The 21,423-nt window shown below is 34.1% G+C and overlaps 1 protein-coding gene across 3 annotated transcripts; it reads left to right on the top strand.

Moving 5' to 3' along the window:
- The first annotated feature begins 2,818 nt into the window (after positions 1 to 2,818).
- On the top strand, positions 2,819 to 21,416 carry LOC103868841. Of its 3 annotated transcripts, XM_009146896.3 has the most exons (9): positions 4,895 to 7,706; positions 7,745 to 19,343; positions 19,443 to 19,583; positions 19,689 to 19,916; positions 19,998 to 20,205; positions 20,316 to 20,452; positions 20,543 to 20,623; positions 20,763 to 20,829; positions 20,916 to 21,416. In XM_009146896.3, exons 2-9 carry the CDS (start codon positions 19,057 to 19,059, stop codon positions 21,198 to 21,200), a joined length of 1,434 nt encoding a protein of 477 aa, XP_009145144.1. In that variant the 5' UTR covers positions 4,895 to 7,706; positions 7,745 to 19,056; the 3' UTR covers positions 21,201 to 21,416. The 3 variants fall into 3 exon arrangements, 1 of the variants encoding a protein (XP_009145144.1); XR_004458065.1 differs by lacking the exons at positions 19,443 to 19,583; positions 19,689 to 19,916; positions 19,998 to 20,205; ... (2 more) ...; positions 20,763 to 20,829; positions 20,916 to 21,416 and having other exon boundaries at positions 2,819 to 7,706; positions 7,745 to 8,393; positions 8,469 to 18,346; XR_004458064.1 differs by lacking the exons at positions 19,443 to 19,583; positions 19,689 to 19,916; positions 19,998 to 20,205; ... (2 more) ...; positions 20,763 to 20,829; positions 20,916 to 21,416 and having other exon boundaries at positions 2,819 to 7,706; positions 7,745 to 16,802; positions 17,981 to 18,346.
- The last annotated feature ends 7 nt before the right edge of the window (positions 21,417 to 21,423 follow it).

Here is a 21,423-nt window from a genome sequence, read left to right as displayed (position 1 = left end):
AAACTTGATTAAATATATTAACAATAAAATAAATAAACAAATAACACATATTAATTTAATTTAAACTTACAATGTCTTGTTCGGATGCACCACTTGGATTCATATTTTGCACTTGGATATAATAACTCTTCAAGTTTCTAACAACATATAAAATAGTATCAATTCTATTTTAAAGATCTTTTGCTCCTAACTTCCCATCTTTTTTTTTGCATTATAGCTTTTTGTTATTTTATCCCATAATGTCTTGAAAGCTTGATTTTTGCTTGTAATGGGATCTTGTGATACCTCTAAATAGACATGATATATCAACTCATCTATTTGTTGGTTGAATGATGTGCCTCTACTTCTTTCCATTTTTGTATACAAGAAAAAGATTTGAACGAGTTTGAATTTTTTCATTTGATAAAATTTATTATTTATACATAAAAAGAAACTTATAAGAATCGAAAATAATAAACATAAATTTTTTAAAAATAATAATAAACATAAATTAATTTCGAGATTTTTTTATTTATTGGGTATAAAAAATATGATTGGAGGTTGGATAGGAAAATGAGAAAGTTTCAATTTAATCGTTGATGAGTCATGAAATCTATTGAATGTCCTAGTTCAAACTTAGAAGATTTTCTTATCTTATCTACTGAATATGGTTGGAGGTTGAATAGGAAATGACAAAGTTTCAATTTAATGGTTGATGAAATATGAAAACTATTGAATGGTCTAGATCAAAATTACAGGATTTTCTTATCTTAACTATAGAATATGGTTGGAGGTTGGATAGGAAAATGACAAAGTTTCAATTTAATGGTTTATGAGAGGTAAAATCTATTGAATGACAATATTTATTTCTATATAAAGACATGCATTTCATCAACAAAATTTCAGATAAAAAAGAATTTTAATTAATATCGGAGATCCATCTTTTCAAAATTCTTCTTTTTCAGACTCATCTGAGTTTGATCAATGAATTACAAATGAAAATGAGGCAATGGACAGAGAACAACAAATTGCGATTAATTTATTTATCAACAATAATCGTTTTATTCAGCAACTCAATCAAGAAAATAATCATGTAAGTCACTGCGGCTCTATTTTTGGTCATGCCGTTATTACAATGATTTTTTGTTTCTGATAATCCTATGTATGGTGAAAGAGAGTTTCATCGTCGATTTAGAATGTCACAAAAGTTATTTCTTCACGTTGTTGATGTTGTCAAAAAACATGACAACTACTTCAACTAACGACGTGATGCATTTGGTATACTTGGATTGTCAACTTTACAAAAGATAATGGCTTCTATTTGTATCTTGGCATAAGGCATGCATGCTGATGCGACCGATGAATACATCAAAAAGAGGAGTCTTCAACAGTTGAATGCATGAAAAGATTTTTTCATGCAATTGTAGCTGTGTTTTTTTTTCAGAGTGATATCTCAGGTCACCAACAATAGAAGACGTTTCAAGACTTCTCAGCATCGGCCAGCAACGTGGATTTCCTCGAATGTTAGGCAGTCTTGATTGTATGCATTGGAAGTGGAAAAATTGTCCAACAGCATGGGCACAATAATTTACAGGTCGTAGCGGGTCACCAACTATTATTCTCGAAGCGGTTTCAGATTATGATCTATGGATATGGCATGCCTATTTTGAAATGCCAAGCAGCATCAACAATATTAGTGTTTTAAAATCTTCTAATTTATTTTTCAAGATTGCGCAAGGTACCGCTATTCCAGCCAATTACATAATTCAAGAAATAGAATATAACATGCTTTATTATTTAGCTGATGGTATATATCCTAAATGGTCAACAATTTTCCAAATAATGAGCGATCTCCAAGGTCCAAAAAAATTGTTTGCATCAAGACAAGAATAATGTCGGAAAGATGTTGAACGAGCTTTAGGAGTTCTACAATCCAAATTTGCTATCGTCATAGGATCCTCACATTATTGGAAAAATAGGTATTGCATGATATAATGACATCATGTATTTTAATGCATAATATGATTATTGAGGATAAACGAGATGTCAACGCATCGATTAAAGATGCAAAAACAACACCACCAACAAACGTTAAAATGGTGTTAAATGATGATATACGGTTTCAACAATTTTTAGCACCTAATCTTCAGATAAAATATAAAGAGGCTCACTTATCACTTATGAATGCATTAATTGACCATATATGAGAGCATTACCGAATGATCCAATTGATTAGTTTTGTATTTTATATGTATCTTTGTTTTTTTGGATTGCATGTATTATTATTATCTACAATTTGGTGTTTTTTTTGTTTATGATAGTATGTTTATTGATTATATTTTTAAAATGTATATTTATTGCTTCTTTATAGAAGTTTTGTGATTATTGTTAATTATTAATAATATTAAGGACTAAAATGTAACATGTAAAGTTTTTGGAAAAAATATTTAAGGGCCACCATTGAAGAAGCCTCCCATTATCTCCTAATTTTAAGGATGTTCCATTTTATAATAAGGGGGACTGTTAGAGATGCTCTTAGTAATATCAAGTTGTTATACAGTCAATATAATATTCACACAGTTAATGCGAAAGATGGGTTTTCCAGAAACTTGGATCAGCTGGATAATGCGATGCATTACATCGGTGAAATATAAGGTACTTATGAATGGACAGCCAAGAGGAAATATTGTTCCTGGTAAATGCCTACGACAAGGAGATCCTTTGTCTCCTTTCATTTTTATTCTATGCACGGAAGCGCTCGCTTGCCTTCTTAATCATGCAGAGAATCAAGGGAAGATAACGGTATCCCACCTTCTCTTTGCTGATGATAGCCTTTTCTTCTGTAAGGCGTAGCCCCGTGAATGTGAAGAAGTAATGAAAGTAGTCAGGACATATGGTAAAACATCTGGTCAATGTATTAATTTTGATAAATCTTCCTTACTCTTTGGTAAGAGGATTAATGCAGCTACTAGGCAAGAGATTAAAGATGCACTTGGAATACAGAATGATAGTGGGGTTGGGAAGTATTTGGCGGAGGATATTAGTGGATCCAAATGTAAACTTTTTGCATTTCTAAAAGACAACCTAATGCATAGAGTAAATGGTTGGACAGGCAGATGGCTCTCAAAAGGGGGGAAGGAGGTAATGATCAAATCCATTTTACTTGCTCTTCCGACATACGTTATGTCGACGTTTCTGCTCCCATTGGAGATTTGTGAAAATCTCGACAGTGCCATTGCACAATTTTGGTGGAGTTCGAATCCACCAAAAAGAGAAATACACTGGGCGAAATGGGAAAAAGTTTGTCTACCAAAAGAAGAGGGCGGGATTGGCTTTCGTTTGATTCATGAGCTTAATCTAGCTCTATTAACAAAGCAATTATGGAGATTGGTTCAGTACCCTGATTCACTGGTTGGACGAGTCTTGAGGGGCAGATATTATAGAATGACCTCGCCTTTAAGAGCAATATCTACTAGTAGCCCATCATATGTGTGGACAAGCATTTCTGCTGTAAGGAAGCTCTTGCTTCTGGGGATCAGACATAAGATTCATTATGGTTATGAAGTTAAGGTGTGGGAGGATCCGTGGATTCCAACGATACCTGCTAGACCAGCTATACCTGTAGCGCCTGTAATGCATCCGAATATGAGAGTTAGTGACCTCATTAATCAGGAATCAAAGGAATGGGACGTAGGCCTACTAGAGGATTATGTCCACCCAGATGACATATCACTCATCCGCAGCATGGCCATAAGTTCTACTCATCGTCGTGATACTTTCTGCTGGAACTACACGAGGAATGGCCAATACACAGTGAAATCTGGATACTGGGTTGCACATAATCTATTAAAGCCAGAAGAGGAAAAGGAAATATTAGAACCAAGTATCACTAAACTTCAAGCCTTTGCTTGGAAGTTGAAAGCGCCACGGAAGATGTGCCATCTTATATGGCAATTGATAACGAGTCAGGTGGCAGTAACGAGAAATCTAGTAAGGCGAAATATGAGGTGCGATAATTATTGCCCCAGATGTGGAGAATTAGAAGAATCTGTAACTCATGCGATATTTGAGTGCCCTCCAGCCCTCCAAGTATGGTCCTTATCAGTAACTCCTACAGCCCCAGGTACATTTCCAGTGTCAAGCGTTTACACGAACATGGACTATCTATTCTGGAGGAAGAATGATATCTTAGAGCCAGACCAAGACATGGATCCTTATCCCTGGATAATATGGTATATTTGGAAGGCTCGTAATGATAAGCTCTTCAGGGGAATAGACAGAGACCCTCTGGAACTAGTTCGATACGCAGAAAGTGAGTGTCAAGCATGGTTTAATGCAAATGAGAGGATACCGCCAGTAGTACAGGCCAGCAATAATGATGAAAACCAAGTCTTAAGCTTGGGTAGTATTTGCATGTTAGATGGATCTTGGACAGCTTCTGATCGATTTAGTGGATGTGGATGGGTCTGGATGGATGGTGGGGAGAACATACAAATTATGGGAACTCGGAATTTCACTCGATGTGAATCAGCATTGCATTCGGAGGTAGAAGCACTGCGCTGGGCGATGGAGAACATGCTTCAACATTCGCCATGCCAGAGCTTTGGAACAGACTGTAAGGAGCTGATTGCAATGATAAAGGAACCCCATGAGTGGCCAAGCTTCGCAACAGAATTGGAGAAGATATGGACGCTGCAGATTTGTTTTCCGGACTTTAAAATTACCCACGTGCCATGTGTGCGTAACCAGTTTTCTGATTTTTTAGCCAAGACTGCTAGGACCTTCTGTAGGGAGTTATCTTTCATTGGTTGTTCTATTCCAGTCTGGCTACCCAGACCACCTAAAGTTTGAGTAATAGAATGGCCATTCGACATCAAAAAAAAAAAAATATTCACACAGTTAACAAGATTTTGGCTTATATCTCACATCAAGCCCAAGAATAACACGTGACTTAAATAAGATCTTGGCTTAATAAGATTGTGTCTAAACATGTAGGTACCATAAACACACAATATATATAGCATATACATCAAACGAAGACGCAGTGGCAAAGAGCTTCACCGGAAACGCAGCAGCCGAGAGTTTCACACGAGACGCAGAAGCGGAAAGCTCTATCAAAGACACAACGACAGAAAGCTTGACCAGAGACACAGAGGCCGAGAGCTTTACCGGAGACGCAGCAGCCGAGAGCTTCACCGGAGACGCAACGAAGTTGAAAAGACTGAGATTTCGGTGCACCGCTGGAGCTTGAGTTTTATCAGTGTACTACCGGAGCTTCTCGTCGCTTTGTCAGTGTTCTTTTTCCTGCACAACAACCGTTCACCAGAACAAAAATGTAAAACCAGAAAATAACATGTGGTTTGATATGAAAAGATTTGTGAAAAGATATTTGTAGTAAACAAGATTGTGGCAAGTCAAACTAAATATTTGGAGGATTTAAACGATAGATGTATTACATGATCTACGGTATGAGATATGAAAACAGCAAATTTAACTGGAAAGAAAGAAAAACTAAAATTTTATACGGTTAATTACTAGTGGGCTGGAAGAGAGAGAATGAGGGAGAAGGATTTCGAAATTTGAAAATTTTAGAAAATAATTAAAGGAAGCTAGAGAGTAGCTTGATGTGATGTTAGATGACGATTTTCCCGTAGGAATAATATCTTTAGCAAGACTTAACCTATTGTTTTCCTTCAAGCTTATTACGGTAATGTAGGGGCAGCAGAGTCATAAAAAAATCGAATAGTAGCTTAACATTCCGCATTGGTATATCACTAATTATGCATAAGTTTATACTTAATTATAATAATATTTTATTAAAATTTATATTATCAGTGGGTCCTGTGAATTACCTGCAAATTTGGGCGGGTACACGATATTTTTTAGCGTATTATGCACGGGTCAAAATTTTGAATAAAGAAAATAACTCTCCTGTGGGTTAGCAGATCAAGGATCAAGTAGAGTGGATTGACCCGCAAACCCAACTCTAGCTACTACATCGAAGATATGCTTAAATTTTTTTTATATCAGTCATTCTGTTATTGATAGCCAAGGCGCCTTTCGTAATGAATGTTAATAGGTTATATAAAATTTTATAAGATTTTTATTTTTGAATTGATACTTTGCCAAGTAAGATCCCATCAGACCGGACAGTCGAGTTGCACCAAACATGTCCGGAAAGTCTTTAGAGCAATCAATATAGTAGTTCCAAACACTACTATTACAAACATAGCCAGCATTGAGGAAGTGAAACGTTTGCACCAGCTAACAATTTTCCCAAACGGCTACGATTCATGGCTCTTACGGATCGCTTATAGAAGATTCCAATGTAGACATCGTCTACTTTTTTATGCCAACCAGAAGGAAAAACACATACCATTTGATAAGCATGTAGCTCTAATGGTTTCTAAGTAACTGAGTTTGATCAGAATAAAGCTAGTGGGAGTCACTTTATATTCCACACTCTACTTGATGCCATTCCGCTTATATCCTTCTTAATTTTTGACCTCTCCATTTTACATCAAAACTTATTTTCTTTTACCAAGCACTAATTGTTTTTTTTCTTAATAATAATTACTCAAAACCAGTTGATCAAGTGATAATTATAGTTCTTTGGTTATATATAAACTATCATTATGATAAATAAGTAATCTAAGTACCACATTGGATATTAGATAAAAAAAAGTCTACTATATATATAATTCAACTTTGCTTAGTATGAGGTAACCGACCCAAAAACGTTTGTGAGGGCTTAGGTCCAAAAAAAAAATACCTTACCAAGTAAGGTGTTGGGAAATAAGGTTGGACATCAAGAAACGGAAATCTGCCTTTAGCAAAGTGTGTAGCCTTTAGCACATGGAATATAGTCTGTCACAATAATAATTTTTTGTTATATTTTCAAAATAGTAATATATATACTAGAGAATAATTAATTTCCCAAAAAATAAAAATATATTTTGAATTATCTTAATTAAATTTAATCTTTGATTTTGAGTAGTCAATGTTTATGCGACACAATGATGAGGATATACAACCAAGGACGACCCAAGCAAGCTCCCGATCATGAGGCAGCCACCAAGAACAAAGTTCGGAACCAAAGACATGATGAAGGAATTCAAAACAGCCATTGAGATCCTACTCAACCAATATGAACTCAAGAACCCAACAATAAACAGGACTAGCCCATCCTCGACCAGAAGGCAAAGGCCTAAATTGACCCAAAACCCATGCAAGAAAGGTCTAAACCCCCAAGATATAAATACTTTAGGTTATACACCTATGTGGCCTTTATTCTCGACCAAACAAGGAGCTTCCATTTCTGTGATCAGCCCTAAATGAAACAGTACACTTCAAGACCACGAGAGAGGCCAACAAAATGCAGTACTTTGACGAACTCAAACCATAATCACTCAGCTGCACAACTTTCCCAATCTAGCTAATATTCAACCATTACAACTAATGTAAGTAATTAAATTCTTGATTACTATTGGACTAATTACTTGTGTTTATTTTTGCTTTATTTTGTTCATTAGAATTCTTTAGTCTAAAGCACTTTTTAGCCGATTGCATTTTCTAGACTCTAGTTGTTTTTCATTTTCAAGTTGCATTTGCTTCAAATCTCCTAGAAGGGAAAAGATGCATTTGGCCATTATATAATTCCCCTATAAGCAGCCGTATATCTTTATCAAAGTATCCCTTATATACTAAAGCACAAGTCACATAACCATGTGTCAAAATTTTAGTGGTTATGTGACTTGTGCTTTAGTATATAAGGGATTTTGACACATGGCAAAGCTTTAAAAAAAAAAAAATTTGTATTTTCTTCATCTCCTATTTTTGTGCAATCCAAATCTTCAACTACCTAAATTCCTGATTTTTCTCAAAATTTTCATCTCACGTTTTAGTTAACTTCTTCGTTCTCCAACTATTTTCTTCTCTATAAAATTTAAAAACTTACTGTTTTCTTCTCTACGCTTTATCTATCACCAAAGATTGTGTAATTTGTAATTGATTTATCAAAAGCAGGAGCCAGTTCACATTATCAAAAAGGATACGGTAAGTGCTTCATTGTTATTATATAGCGATGGAAAAATATGAGCAATCAATCCCACGTGTTCTTGCAACTCCAAGTCTCCTAAGTTAAGTTTCATGTCTGTTTTTGTCAATTATATTTTAAAATATTATGTTACCTATTTCTTACAGATGGAGAACACATATTTGAAATAAGATGACAAGGGATTTCTACTATGTTTGCCAGTAAAAATATTTCATGAATCATCAACAAACTTGAAGCAACATCAAATATGACAGAAGGGGAAGTTGCTAACAATGAAGAAATCTGAAGAAACAAACCATCAATTCATTTTCAGTAAGCACCAGGGAAAAAGTTACAGCAATTTATATCTAAAATTAAGGTAACAATAAAAACTTTTCTTATACTATAATCATATTGTCACGAATCCATTCAATTTTTTTTAATATGAATATAGGAAACTACACATGAGGATGATAATTTTCACAATGTTTTAGAAAAAAAGGCAAATCAAACTTCATATTTTTTTAGAGTGGACAAGGTTTAATCAACTACAAAAATATACTAGGTTAGTGATATTTTGTTTCCTATCTTTCAAAATGGTTATAATACTTTTTCTTTGAACTATGTTTTTCTGTGTTGATATAAATGTTAACTTTTTATATTTCCATTTAAGAAAGAGAAAAATAGAGTATTTGAAAACATGAAAAATACAAGTATCTGATTCCAACCATATAAATTGCTGCACATAATAATATATTCTTTAAAAAAAATATAAAGCATCATCATGTCACGGAAGGTTCAAAATCAGGAATGGTGTATTAACACCACATTATAAAGTCAAAAACTTATGGACAATTACCACTACATTTGTGACTCGGGATATCAATGAAGAAAAACATAAGTTGAATTGTTAGAGGATAAAATGTAGTGTTAATAGAGGTTTTAATTAATGGATACAGGCTGTAGATTTCATACTACTTCCTCTGTAAAACAAAAGATCATTTACTATGTTTATAATTTATCTACTGATCACATGCTTCTGTAACAAAACTTGATTAATTCAGAAAAATAATTGTACCTTAATGGCTTCATGTTTTCCATCTATACTCCCACTACCTCTCCGATATTAGAATTTCACCCGTTATTCTTGGCATAAGTTAACTGAGACGATCTTCAAATGAGTAGAATAAGATAGATAAATAACCATCATTTATTTTAAAAACAACACATAAATTTTGTTTTACAGTTTCTAACCGCTTTGTTCCAATGCAACAACCCTCATGTTACAATATTTGATTAAAATACTAATTTTTTTGATCAAACGTTATGATAAAATAATTTAAAACACAATAACTTTGACCTGTGCGTAGCACAGGAGTAACACTAGTCAATATATAACTCAGAAAATATTCTTAGAATAATCTTTGATCTCTATTTGCATTTTGCTTAGTCCATAAGTCTTTGTGGTGACCATCACTCCCCCGGTTCCTGATTTCATTCGATCCAAAGAGATTTTTACAGCCATTGGGGTAGTTTCCCACCAGTCGACCATTCCACTTGACCAACACTCACTCAACCACCGCTCACCGACCACCTTCTTTCCTTCCATTCTATCATATTAGTCCTCGTTGATCTCTTTCATCTTATCATAATGTCATTCACGTTTTATTTGTTCCAGGTTCTCATTTGGTTCATAAAATCATCACCCAACCACCATCGACCACTCGGCTACCCTTTGGTTGACCGAATACCAAGCTCCATCGACCCGACCTTTGGGTCTTTTGGTATCTGAGCCTAAAAAGGCCATATCAGGTTCTATCGCTTCCTTTAATCTTTTTCATTCTTGTTAAGTAATTTTCATAAACTAAAACCCATTAAAATTTTTTTACCATTTTTTAAATGAAAAAGAAAAGAAGAAGAAGAATTTTTAGTTGTTGATAAAAAAACTTAAAAGAAAAGAAAGTAAATATTGTTGTTTGATTTGCTTGTTTACTTTTCTTTGACATTCTTTGCATATCATTTTCTGCTAACTTTGCATTCCTTATTTATCTTAGCACGCGTTTTATCATATTTTCTTGTGCATTCAAATTTCATAGATAAACAAAAGAAGAATTTTATTGCATTGTTTTTTTTATTCTATCTCGAAAATACACAAACCCAAGCTTAGTTTATTTTTTCTCTAAACATATTACATTAATCTCTTGCATTTTATTCGACCAACCTTTCTTTTTCCCTACTTGCACTTGATCTTCGGTTGTTTCCTTGTGTTTCAGGGAAATGGGAGACACTAACACGAAACAAGCATAAGAGGTTGTACTGGACCAACTCGTGGGCACTATGCAGGCCATGAACGACCGGCTAGGTCGACTGGAGCAAGATCAGCAACATCATGACCTACCATTCGGTAGTGATGACACTGACCAAGGAGCTCAAAGAGCTGGAGGAGGTGACCCAAAAAAACGACATAGAGGATGTCTAGCAAGCATCAAAGAGGCCATGATGATGGTCAAGATCTGAAAATCACCGCACCAACCTTTGCGAGAAGGATCAATCCAAGGGCTTATCTCGATTGGGAAGAAGAATGTATTACATCAAAGGACCAATCCCATTGTCTCGAACATTTAGTAGAAGAGGACATCGCTGGAACTTCTGGTATTGACAAGTATCTTCGATAGGCGAGCTCCATAAACTTCGAGCTGGATGACGACTGCATCATCGTGCAGCTTGTCGAGTTTTAGGGTTTCACGCTCATCAAAAATGATTTCGTTCTCTGAGAAGGTCGTTTTATCTGGTCCTAGTGATCCTAGGTCAGTTTTTCTGGGTTTCGGCCCAGAGTGTCGGGATCGCTTTGTCTTAGAGTTCCTTGTGTGAAAGCAGGTTGCGTATCTGATTGATTGAAATCGGATTCTTTGGGCAATCGCTTCGTCGGCCTTTGAGATCCGGTTCATCCTTCAGATTCTTAGAAACAATGTTTTTGTTTTTCTTCTCCACAGACAGCGCCAAAATGTGGATCCTAAAATCCGCACCAGGTATTTTATAGTGATTTTATGTAAGATATTAGGGAAGAATAACTATATGGGAGATGATATCCTCAGAACACAACAATGTAATCAGATTCAAGTTGATAAAAATGAACTTTTATTTATAACCAGGTAGAAACACTAAAAGGGTTACCAAGATTGATCGAATACAAGAAATGTTAAACTGAAATTGATGAACACAAGTGTTAAGTCGAGGTCGATGGAAAAGGTGATATTTCCACTATTAATGTAGCATTTGATTAAATGAAGTGATAAATGGGGCTCCTTTGAAATGGTGAGTAATAAGTTTGTTAAGTATACTGGTGATGTCCTCAAGTTCCCATATCTTCATTATTCCCTTCCTCTTGAGAAGGTTCTAACCTAAAACATATCATCTACATTAAATGTAGCTAAGTCATAGACATTGAAAGTGTGAGAAATGTAGAACTCACCTGGTAACTCAAGCTCATAGGCATTGTTACTGAAGCGTTTAAAAGTTTTGAAAGGATCATCTCTTCTAGTAGCTTTCTTGGACCTCATATGAAACCAAACTCAATTTCATAGGTGTAAAGGTACTCTCCTCAAATCCCTGGTTTGCTTGTTTCTTGTATTGCTCAACTTTCTTTTAAATGTTTGTTTATTGTTCTTTGACCTTCTGATATATGCATCTTTCTCACCAACTCAGCTTTGGCTTTTCTACAGTTTGTCTCTCCTCTCCTAGAGAGGGAGCATTTCTCTCGGATCATCTTTCTTATCTCACTTATATCCTTCAGAAGGATGTTTCGAACCCTATTTTGATTCTAAAATAAGTTTCAGTTTTTAGACCGATTATGTGTTCCGGTTTGCGGATTTCTTTTTTGCTTTAGGCGATTTTGTCTTTGTTTGGCGATCGGTTTGGTCATTAGGCGACTTTTGATGTGTTCTTAAAGCTTTCTTCTTCTTTGATTTCATTTGTATCCCGGTAGATCTCTAAGGTTCTTTTCACACTTAGTTAAAAAGCTTGGTTCTTGACTCTGGATTAGGAATCAATCTTCGCCTCAGCTCAAGCGGAGTTTCCCAAAAGATCAAGACCTGAGATATGTATAATCTCAGACAATTTGAGGCAGTCCTAATTAGGCCGAGCTTCTTCTATAGGAAAGTGTTCTGGCAAGGTGATCTATTCAATCTCTCTGAAGCTTTTCTTGGATGAATCTCTAACAAGTGATAAAGAGTTCTTGGTGAATCAATGGCGGGTAGAAGAAGGAGCAGTGTGCAAGCATAACAAACAAAGCGAGAAGGGAGCTTGATGGTTTCTTGTCCGGTGATGAGCTCCGGCGGTGAAATCTCTCTCCTTACTTCTGCAGAGGCGAAGCCACGCAAGCACAATGTGTCAAACATGCATCAACACTAATCTTATGTGTACTTCTACAAAGAAAACTAATCTTTTGCGTTTGGGCTTCGTAATGGGCCGAGTATTTAAATTTTAAGTTTGTATGCTTGTAATTTTTACCTATTGTGCTTTAATAAAAATAAGTTGACAAAAAAATATTTAGGCATATCTCTATAATATTATTTGAGAAGTAATTTTTCTACGTGTCGCACTCACGTTAATTCTTACGACGGTTGATTACAGAGATATCCTTAATAAACTAAAATATTATATCTAATTTCCATTATTAATGTATCATAGATAATTTGATTTCATAAAAAAGGAAAGTTCACAAAAAAAATTTATGAAAAGAAAAAAAAATTAAATTAAAAAAAAAATATATCACATACATAGTTTTTTTTGTCAGCAGCATATACAGACTCATGTGGACTCTGTAAACCAGACCAGTAACTCCGCATCCATATGGACAATAAACGATGATTGTTTTCTTGCACTGTGTGCGAGACTATCCGCCCTAAGTTCTGCATCCTAGTTATATGATCTCTGAGTTGTTGAAGTTTCTCTTCAAAAATGATATGTCTCCCAAATAACTAGAAAAGGCTGGTCATTCTTCTGGTTCCGAAACCATCTTCACCAGCTGAGCACAATCAGTTGCAAAAGTCACATTAAATTGTCTAAGATTCCTCATACATTCTATTGCCCAAATAAGAGCTTCTATCTCCGTGTGTAGTGGCGATTGACTCGCTCTCTTATTCCTTGCTCCCATTAAACCATCAAAATCTTCCAGCGTGCTATACCACCCTTGTCTTAAAAAGATTTCCTAATTTTTCCATGATCCATCAGTAAAACACCATCGACCTGGAATAGTCGGTATCCTCGCCGCTATTGATAATCGAGCTTGGGTGACTTCATGTATGAGTTTTATCCGTGCTTTGGCCCAAAAGGAAAGTTCACTTCCTACATAATTTTATTTCATAAAAAGGAAAGTTCACAAAAAATAATCTTAATATTATAAATATTTTTCGTTTAAAACACAGTCTTAAATAACATGATATATATATTTTAAAAGTAATAACAATATTTTCTTTATATCAAGCTGTATTCTCAAATGATCAAACTAACTTAGATAACATAACATAAACTGAAATTTATTTAATGAACTAAAGTACTTTAAAACTAATATTACTGATTTTTTTACATATCTTTTGCATAATAATTTTCTAAACAAAATTTAAATTTTATTTAAAATTTCTTTATATCTTTTATCAAACTACATAAATTAAAAATATCTATAATTTTTTTAAAATAATAATCAAACAATTCAAAAAATTTGGTTTGGTATTTATTTTAAAATTTAATCTTAAGAAAGATAACATTTATTAGAAAAAACAAATCTTTTATAATAAATTTTATTTTATTCAAATAATTACAGAAATATTTTTAAATATTGTAAATGAATATATTTTAGATATACTTTACCATTATCAAAACTTCTTTTTGCTTAATATTTAGTTTGATTTAAGCTTTAATTTATGTTTGTACCACTCAATGTCTCCTGAATAAGAATACCCAAACTAATCTGAATTGTGATGTTTAAAATTATTAATATAGTTTTTAAATTTATCGTTTGTACATAGAAAATATAAATTACGTAAAATTTATAAATATTTAATTATATTGTAAACATTGAAATCCATTCATTGACTTTCAAAATTATATCAGCTATGCTCTTTTATGAAACTTCAATCTTTATTTCAATTTTTTTTCTTATTGTTTTATTTTAAATCAACATCAAATATAAAAAATGAAAATATATTTATACATTGTAGATGACGAACCAAACTCTTGCATTGAATAAAACTGATCTTATTTGGTTTAATTAAAAAGAAGATGTATTTCAAATTAAAGAAATATATCTAACTCAATAGACCGATAAATGAATAAATAGACCAATCCAATACTTTACACCCAGAATTTAAAATCAAATATAATAATAATTATAGTAATAACACCAAAAAATAGATGCAATACAATATACCCAAATAATAATTAAACTGACTAGATATTATATACATAATATCATATGTCTAATTAAAATAACATAATAGTATTTATACAAAATCAGTTATTATGATATAATAAAATTGTAATCAGTTATTATGATATATTATTTTGTTGATATTTATTATTTTATACACGAAAAAATTACTTAGTCATTATTAAAATAATGTAGAAATACGAAGCCGTTTTTATACTTTATTTATATAGATTTTGTTGCGCAAGTTTAAAGTCGTTGGACAGAAGAAGGTTTAAGAACTGGAAACTGTGAACAAAAAAAAATCGAAGGAGGAAAAGGGATTTGGTTTTATTGGAGAGTGTGAACTGTTTAGCAGTGCCTGAGATTACAAACTGGGATCTGGGTTTTCTTGTTGGGGTGAATTTTATAGAATCACACAATCGAAGTTTAATAAGAAGTCTTTCTCTTATTATCAATCTCAAACTCACAAGTCATAATATCAAAATCACACATTATGCATCACAAAATGCATCACTATATATATGACTCGATAACTCCTAATTTTAATAGATTTAACACAATCAATATTTCCTAATCCTAATAGTTATCCAAAGCTCGGTAGGATTAGGATTGCTTCACTTTCAAGCTATCTTCAAGCTGGTTCCAACATTCTCCTTCCTAAGCTTAAACTCACTCTCACACACATCATAGACACCAATACGAATCCTCATCTCCACGAACTTAGTCCTCGCAAGTGATTTGGTGAGGATGTCGGGTCTTTGCTCGTTTCCGGGGACATGTTCCACTTCCACTTGATCATTCTCAACACATTCTCTTATGAAGTGAAATCTTCTGTGTATATGGTTACTTCGCCCATGAAATACCAGATTCTTTTTTAAAGCGATCGGATCTCAGAAGACTCAAAAGACTCAGCAGAGCTATATTCTTAAAAATGAGTTCTGTTTTTTTTTTTTTTTTGGTCACAAGGGATTAACTATAATTTCACAAGGTTTTTGGGTTACTTTTGCATTTGATACAAGTTTGGGTATACTTTTGCAATCAAAATCAAGTTTTGAGTCATATTTGGCAAATTCCCCTAGTTTTTTTTCTTCTTTTTTTATTGTATTATACATTTGAAATTTAAATATTTATATTGATTTATTTTTTTGCAATAAATTTAAAAATATATTTGATTTTTTTTTATAAAAAATAAAGAATCGAAGCAAATTTGTAGCTAAATTACGTCTAATTAACGAGGAAATTGAAAAATTGTTAGCGAGGAATTCACTACAAAAAAACATGCAGATTCGTCGTAAAGATTACATGTAAAGAACGAAGAAATCAAGCGTCTACTTTACGAGGAATAATTTTACGTGTACTTTACGAGGAAACAATTTACGTGTACTTTACGAGGAAAATGTTTACATGGTTTTTACGAGGAAATAGTTTATGTGGCTTTTACGACGAAATTATTGACACTACTTTACGACGAAATCTTTCGTCGTAACTTTACGATGAATTAGCGATGAAATATACGTTACAACAAATGTTTAACAAGGAAATGGCATTCGTAGTTATTTCGTCGTAAACTCTATTTTACGACGAAATAACCACGAAAACCGTTGTCGTTATACATGTGTTTTCTTGTAGTGTATGGTGTTGGTGATCGAAGAAATTTTTTTTTATTATTTTTAAAAAAATTGGAACCGAAAATACATATTTTTTGTATTTAACATTAATTAGATTTTTTTGTAAAACATATCCCATGTGATGATTTTATTGACAAAATGACTTGAGTTTTTATATATAAAAGATGAAAAGTTCTACTAACATAAAAATATATTAAATAAAGAAAGTGCTAGGCAAGTCTTTGATGATCACTGTGAAAGTTTTAACTAAACACGGTTGGGAGGGATGGTTCCAACTTCCAAGGCGATAGTAAAGATGATGTCTTAACTGTCATCTCTTCTGCAATTTTTACTGGGCGGTGGTGATTTCATCGTTAGATTCTTTCTATTTTCATCTTCCTTGTCTCTCCATGACTTTCACTATCTAAACGGTTTTTTTTTTCTTTTTGAAGAAAATCCAAACGAGAGTTCTCAGTTCGGTTTCACCGGCGTAACGGTGTGTACGTTTGGAGTATTGCAATTTGCATATATACACTCTCCCTCCCCATAATGGCATCTCGAAAGCCTTTTTTAAAACAATTTTTATGCGTGTTGTTCTTCTTCCTAAAGGAGAAAATATTTAGATTTACTCACAACGAATTTACTGATTTCTTCTTCTCCTTCCATTTCATTCTTGTAATCTCCAGAGTGGACTTTGTGGCCATGATCGACGACAAGACAATCACTCCATTTGTGCTAAATCCAGATTTAAGTGGTAAGGATCTTATCTTTAACGATTTGCTTTGGAAACAATTGCCATGAAAACCACTATGGAAACAATGTATAGAGTCAGAGATGCAATAATGAAAATTGGGAAAACAGTTTCTTTGTTGTAAGTTGATGCTCTTAAAACCGTTGAAAATTGGCAATTCGAATTTTTTTATTTCATTTGAGAGAATCACTGTAGAGGTTATTTGTGTACTAGCCATATTTGGAAGACAAATTAGATAAATAACAATGATTTTGACATAATGAAAAAACTAACATTTACATCCTAATTCATCCGGTTATATCCTTTCTCTTCGCCATGACTCGGTAAAAAAGTTCTTTATGTATCCACGTAATCCATATAATATATGGCTAAGTGTGCCTAGAAACTATTTCACATGAAAGAGAAGGAGTCATGCACGTCAAACGTTTATTGACCACATACATATGCACTGAATGTTTTATTCCACATGGCCAAAATAGTATAGGATTATAACTCCATACACAACTCCTAAATATTAAACATTACCCCAACTCCTAAATACTAAACCCTAAATTTCAATCACTAAACCCAAACCCAAATGTAAACTATAATATATAGTTATAATATTTTGAATAAAATTAAATATGAAATAGTATATATTATTGACCACATACATATACACTGAATGTTCTATTTTACATGGTCGAAGTAGTATACGATTATGACTCCATTCACAACCCCTAAATGTTGAACATTACCCCAACTCCTAAATAATAAACCCTAAACTCCAATCACTAAAATTAAACTCAAATGTAAACTACAATATATAGTTATAATAATTTGAATAAAATCAAAATCTGAAATAGTATATACTATTTTATAATGTTAACTATACCATATAAAAATAAAAAGTGGAATGGACTTGTGCACCAAAATCATTTGTGTGGATGTGGTTAACCAAATGTTAAAATTAAGTTTGTAAATCACTTGTGTTGTGTTTATTTAGCAAAAAAACACTTGTGTCAGTGTTGTTAACATATAAACCAATATTAATATCAATGATACAATTTCAAAACATGTATCATTCCATTTCTATTCTGCTTGATGCAGAATAGAACAAAAAAAAAGATTATCTTCCTGATCAAATTTTAGTAAGTAGTAACTGATGGTGATGAAAAAATAAATGAATCTGATGGCAACAGAGAAGAAGATGGATCTTATGGAATAGGAACGGTTTGTTAGTATCCGCTGCTGCAACTTCAATGCCATCCGGTGGGGGACGATGTCACAAGAGTAGAAGGAGACGCAAGTGAAAATAGTGAAGAGGAAGTCAACAAAGATCTGGAAATCAGGCAGAGGTGTCGTTGTGGAGTAAATCGGTGTCGGAGAACCGTTGAATGCGAAGAAGTTACCGAAAAAAGTAAAAAGGGAAGATGTGAAGTCGGGGGTAAGCCACAATTTATTTTTTGAGGTTAATAAGTAAGAATTTTAATTATTTTTCATCAGGTTGCGCCGGTTGATTGAAACGATAATACTGTATTATTATATAAATATAACGGCGTGTATAAGACTATTAGAGAAATTGGTTACTCGGTGAATTATTCTTTTTTTCTTTGTCATAGAACCCAATTTTCCATCATTATATTGAGTTCTTTACAGATGGACATCTATATTTCTAAACGGGAAACTGGTCATTGTTATTCTATATACAACAAAGAAAACATAGAATAATTTGAAGTTTCATCGCATGGTCTATGTCCAAATATAAAGATCGCATCAAGACAGTTCTTCATATTTTATCTAATGTGTTGTTGTAATATTTCTCTTAATTTTATTTGCATTTGGTTGTATGTATGTTATCTCATATGTAATGTTACATTTTATATGATCCGGATATGTCAGGTAGAAATTCTTTTTACATATAAATATTCATAGAGGATACTGGGTTAGGTTTCAATTCAATTTTCTCTGATTTTTCTCCATATAAAAAGACCATGACTACCCAAAAACCTTATTACGACAATACTTTCCATTGTAACGGTTACCCAGGTAGAAGAATGAAGAGAATAGGAACAAAAACCAACTGACACGTGTCTACCGAGCCTTGACAACTGTATACCCTTGGTGACTCTAAATTTGATTCGCTGTGTTGCTCTCTTACAACTTTTATGGTTGTTCCTTCCTTCTTTCCTTCCCCTTTGTCGTTTTTTATTTCAAACGCCGGAACCAATTTCCCACCAAAGCTCACCCATCTTTCACCCTTACTCTCGCCGACGTCATGTCACCCTCGCGCGAGACTGAGAACGGTTCTCGCTGCTCATGTGTCATCGATGGAGTCGCCGGCGATGATTCCGGTGAATCGTTTGACCTCACATGCAATCATTGCAACGGGTCCAATTCGATAAAACCCGATCTCTCCTCCTCTTGCTCTCCGTCTGGATCAAAATCGGAGAAGCTGCGAAGAATCACCGTCGCTTCCATCAAAGCATTCTCCATAGGTACTGGAATTAAAGGTGGATTGGCTATTTTCTCAATCTTTGCTCGTTTGGCTCGACGTAGATCGAGGTACAGTATTGTGAGACGAAAAACCAGAATTCGAATATCTGATTTTGGAATTTTTTTGCTTGATTTGATTTGATTTGATCTTGGAATATATCGGTTTAGGAGAACCGGTGATTTCTCGAATAGTGAAGCTATTGCCATGGGTATTAAGGAAACTCTAAGATACGGTCTATTTTTGGGAACCTTTGCTGGTACTTTTGTCTCTGTAGATGAAGCTATTTCTTCTTTGGCAGGAGACCAAAGGCATGTCCCACTATCTTGATCCTTTTTTTTTTCTTTTTTTGTTGAGTAGCCAAAAGTAGTTCCAACCTCTTCAGATTTAGAAACTTGTTTTTGTCTGAATCCCAGAACTGCAAAATGGAGGGCTCTTTTTGCTGGTTTAGTGGCTGGGCCATCTATGCTTCTCACTGGACCAAACACACAACACACGAGCTTAGCTGTTTACATTTTGATGCGTGCGGCCGTTCTTGCGTCACGGTGCGGCATTAAAAGCAAACGGTTTGGTTCATTTTGCAAGCCGCTTACATGGAAACATGGAGACTTGTTTCTCATGTGTCTCTCATCTTCACAGATTTTGTATGTTATCTGATATTAGATGTCTGAATTCTACAGAAATTATGCAGACTAAAGAGATTCTTTCTCTTGTGTGCGTTTCAGGTCTTCCTACATTTTAAAGCAAGATAGTCTTCCTTCATCGTACAAATCTTTCCTAAACAAACAAGGTGGGAAGGATCTTTCTATCATACAGGGCGTTAAAGATATCGCAAGCGCCAAACCATTCACCAATTTAAGGGCAATTGAGAAATATTACAAATCTGTTGGAGTTGATATCAAACTTGATCCTAACATGAAAGTCCCCTGTTCGGTAGGTTTGTATTGTTTTCTTTTAATCTATCAAATGTCAATAGAGAGCAGCATTACATGCTATTAAGCTTGTAGAAAAGTATTACTCAACACTTGTGTTGTTTCTTGTAGATAATTCATGGAAAAGAGTCATGTACTAAGCATGCTCTTACATTTTTCCTTCAAGCTTACAAGAGGGCGTTACCTGTCTATGTCCCTGTCTACTTGATCCCAGCGCTGATAGTCCATCGTCAAGACCTGCTAAAAAAGTAAAAAGTTTTGTTTTGCCTAGAATCCATTGCTTGTTAAACGATTTTGTGTATCACCTTAACAGAGTCTTTCATACTCATATCTCACAGGCAATACTCAATACTCGGTAAGGGTCTTCTTGGCACGGCGAGATCAAGTTTGTTTCTCTCTACTTACTGCACTTCGTCCTGGTTAGAATCTAATTTTTGAAAGCTCTTCATATCATCATAACCTAAATACAAAGTCAGCCTGTCGGAACTTCATCAATTTTTTTTTTTTTTGTTTCACTTAATGTGAAACTTATACCGTCTCTATAATTGTCTTAACCAGGGCCTGGACTTGCCTGCTTTTCCGGATTTTTGAGACGTGCAGCATACCGATCGTGGCCATAGCCACGGTACAAACCAAATCTATTCGCAACAACATAGCACGTATCACGTATGTAGGCTTAAACATTATAACTAAACCGTGAATTTTTTGCAGTTCCCAACAGGTCTGGCTTTAGCAATTGAAAAGAAAAGCAGAAGGATAGAGATATCACTCTACTGCTTAGCGAGGGCAATAGAGAGCTTCTTCACATGCATGACAGATGCAGGATACATTCGACCGCCCAAGATTCTAAGAAGAGCAGATGTGGTCGTGTTCAGCGTTTCCACAGCCATTATAATGCACTGCTACGCGCAGGAAAGAGAAGTGTTTCGATCAAAATATTTGAACGTCCTAGATTGGGTTTGCGGTGTTCCTCCTCCTCCTTGTGAAAAAACATAGAGACATTTACTTTCCTATTATCCACTTCAGAAGGTAAAACATAAGTTACTTGTGTTTTTTAACTTTTAACGAAAAGTAGAATTTGGTCGTAGAATGTTCATTTAATAGTCTGTAGGAGTTTTCGTTTCGGGTTTTGGGATATCTAATGAAGAGTTTTAAGCGATAGGCCAATTCTTGTTGTTCGTCTCTAATATAATACACCATAATCTTCATCGATCGCTTA

Source organism: Brassica rapa, chromosome A05 (genome assembly GCF_000309985.2).
Source record: "Brassica rapa cultivar Chiifu-401-42 chromosome A05, CAAS_Brap_v3.01, whole genome shotgun sequence".
In the NCBI taxonomy this organism is placed as follows: Eukaryota; Viridiplantae; Streptophyta; class Magnoliopsida; order Brassicales; family Brassicaceae; genus Brassica; species Brassica rapa.
This window is presented reverse-complemented; position numbering and strand designations above follow the sequence as displayed.

Excerpts from the sequence above, each read along its gene's own strand:
- LOC103868841 (XM_009146896.3), top strand. The coding sequence starts at position 19,057 with ATGTCACCCTCGCGCGAGACTGAGAACGGTTCTCGCTGCTCATGTGTC. Across the intron at positions 19,344-19,442 it reads TTGGCTCGACGTAGATCGAG|GAGAACCGGTGATTTCTCGA; the intron begins GTACAGTATTGT and ends ATATCGGTTTAG. Across the intron at positions 20,453-20,542 it reads CGTCAAGACCTGCTAAAAAA|GCAATACTCAATACTCGGTA; the intron begins GTAAAAAGTTTT and ends CATATCTCACAG.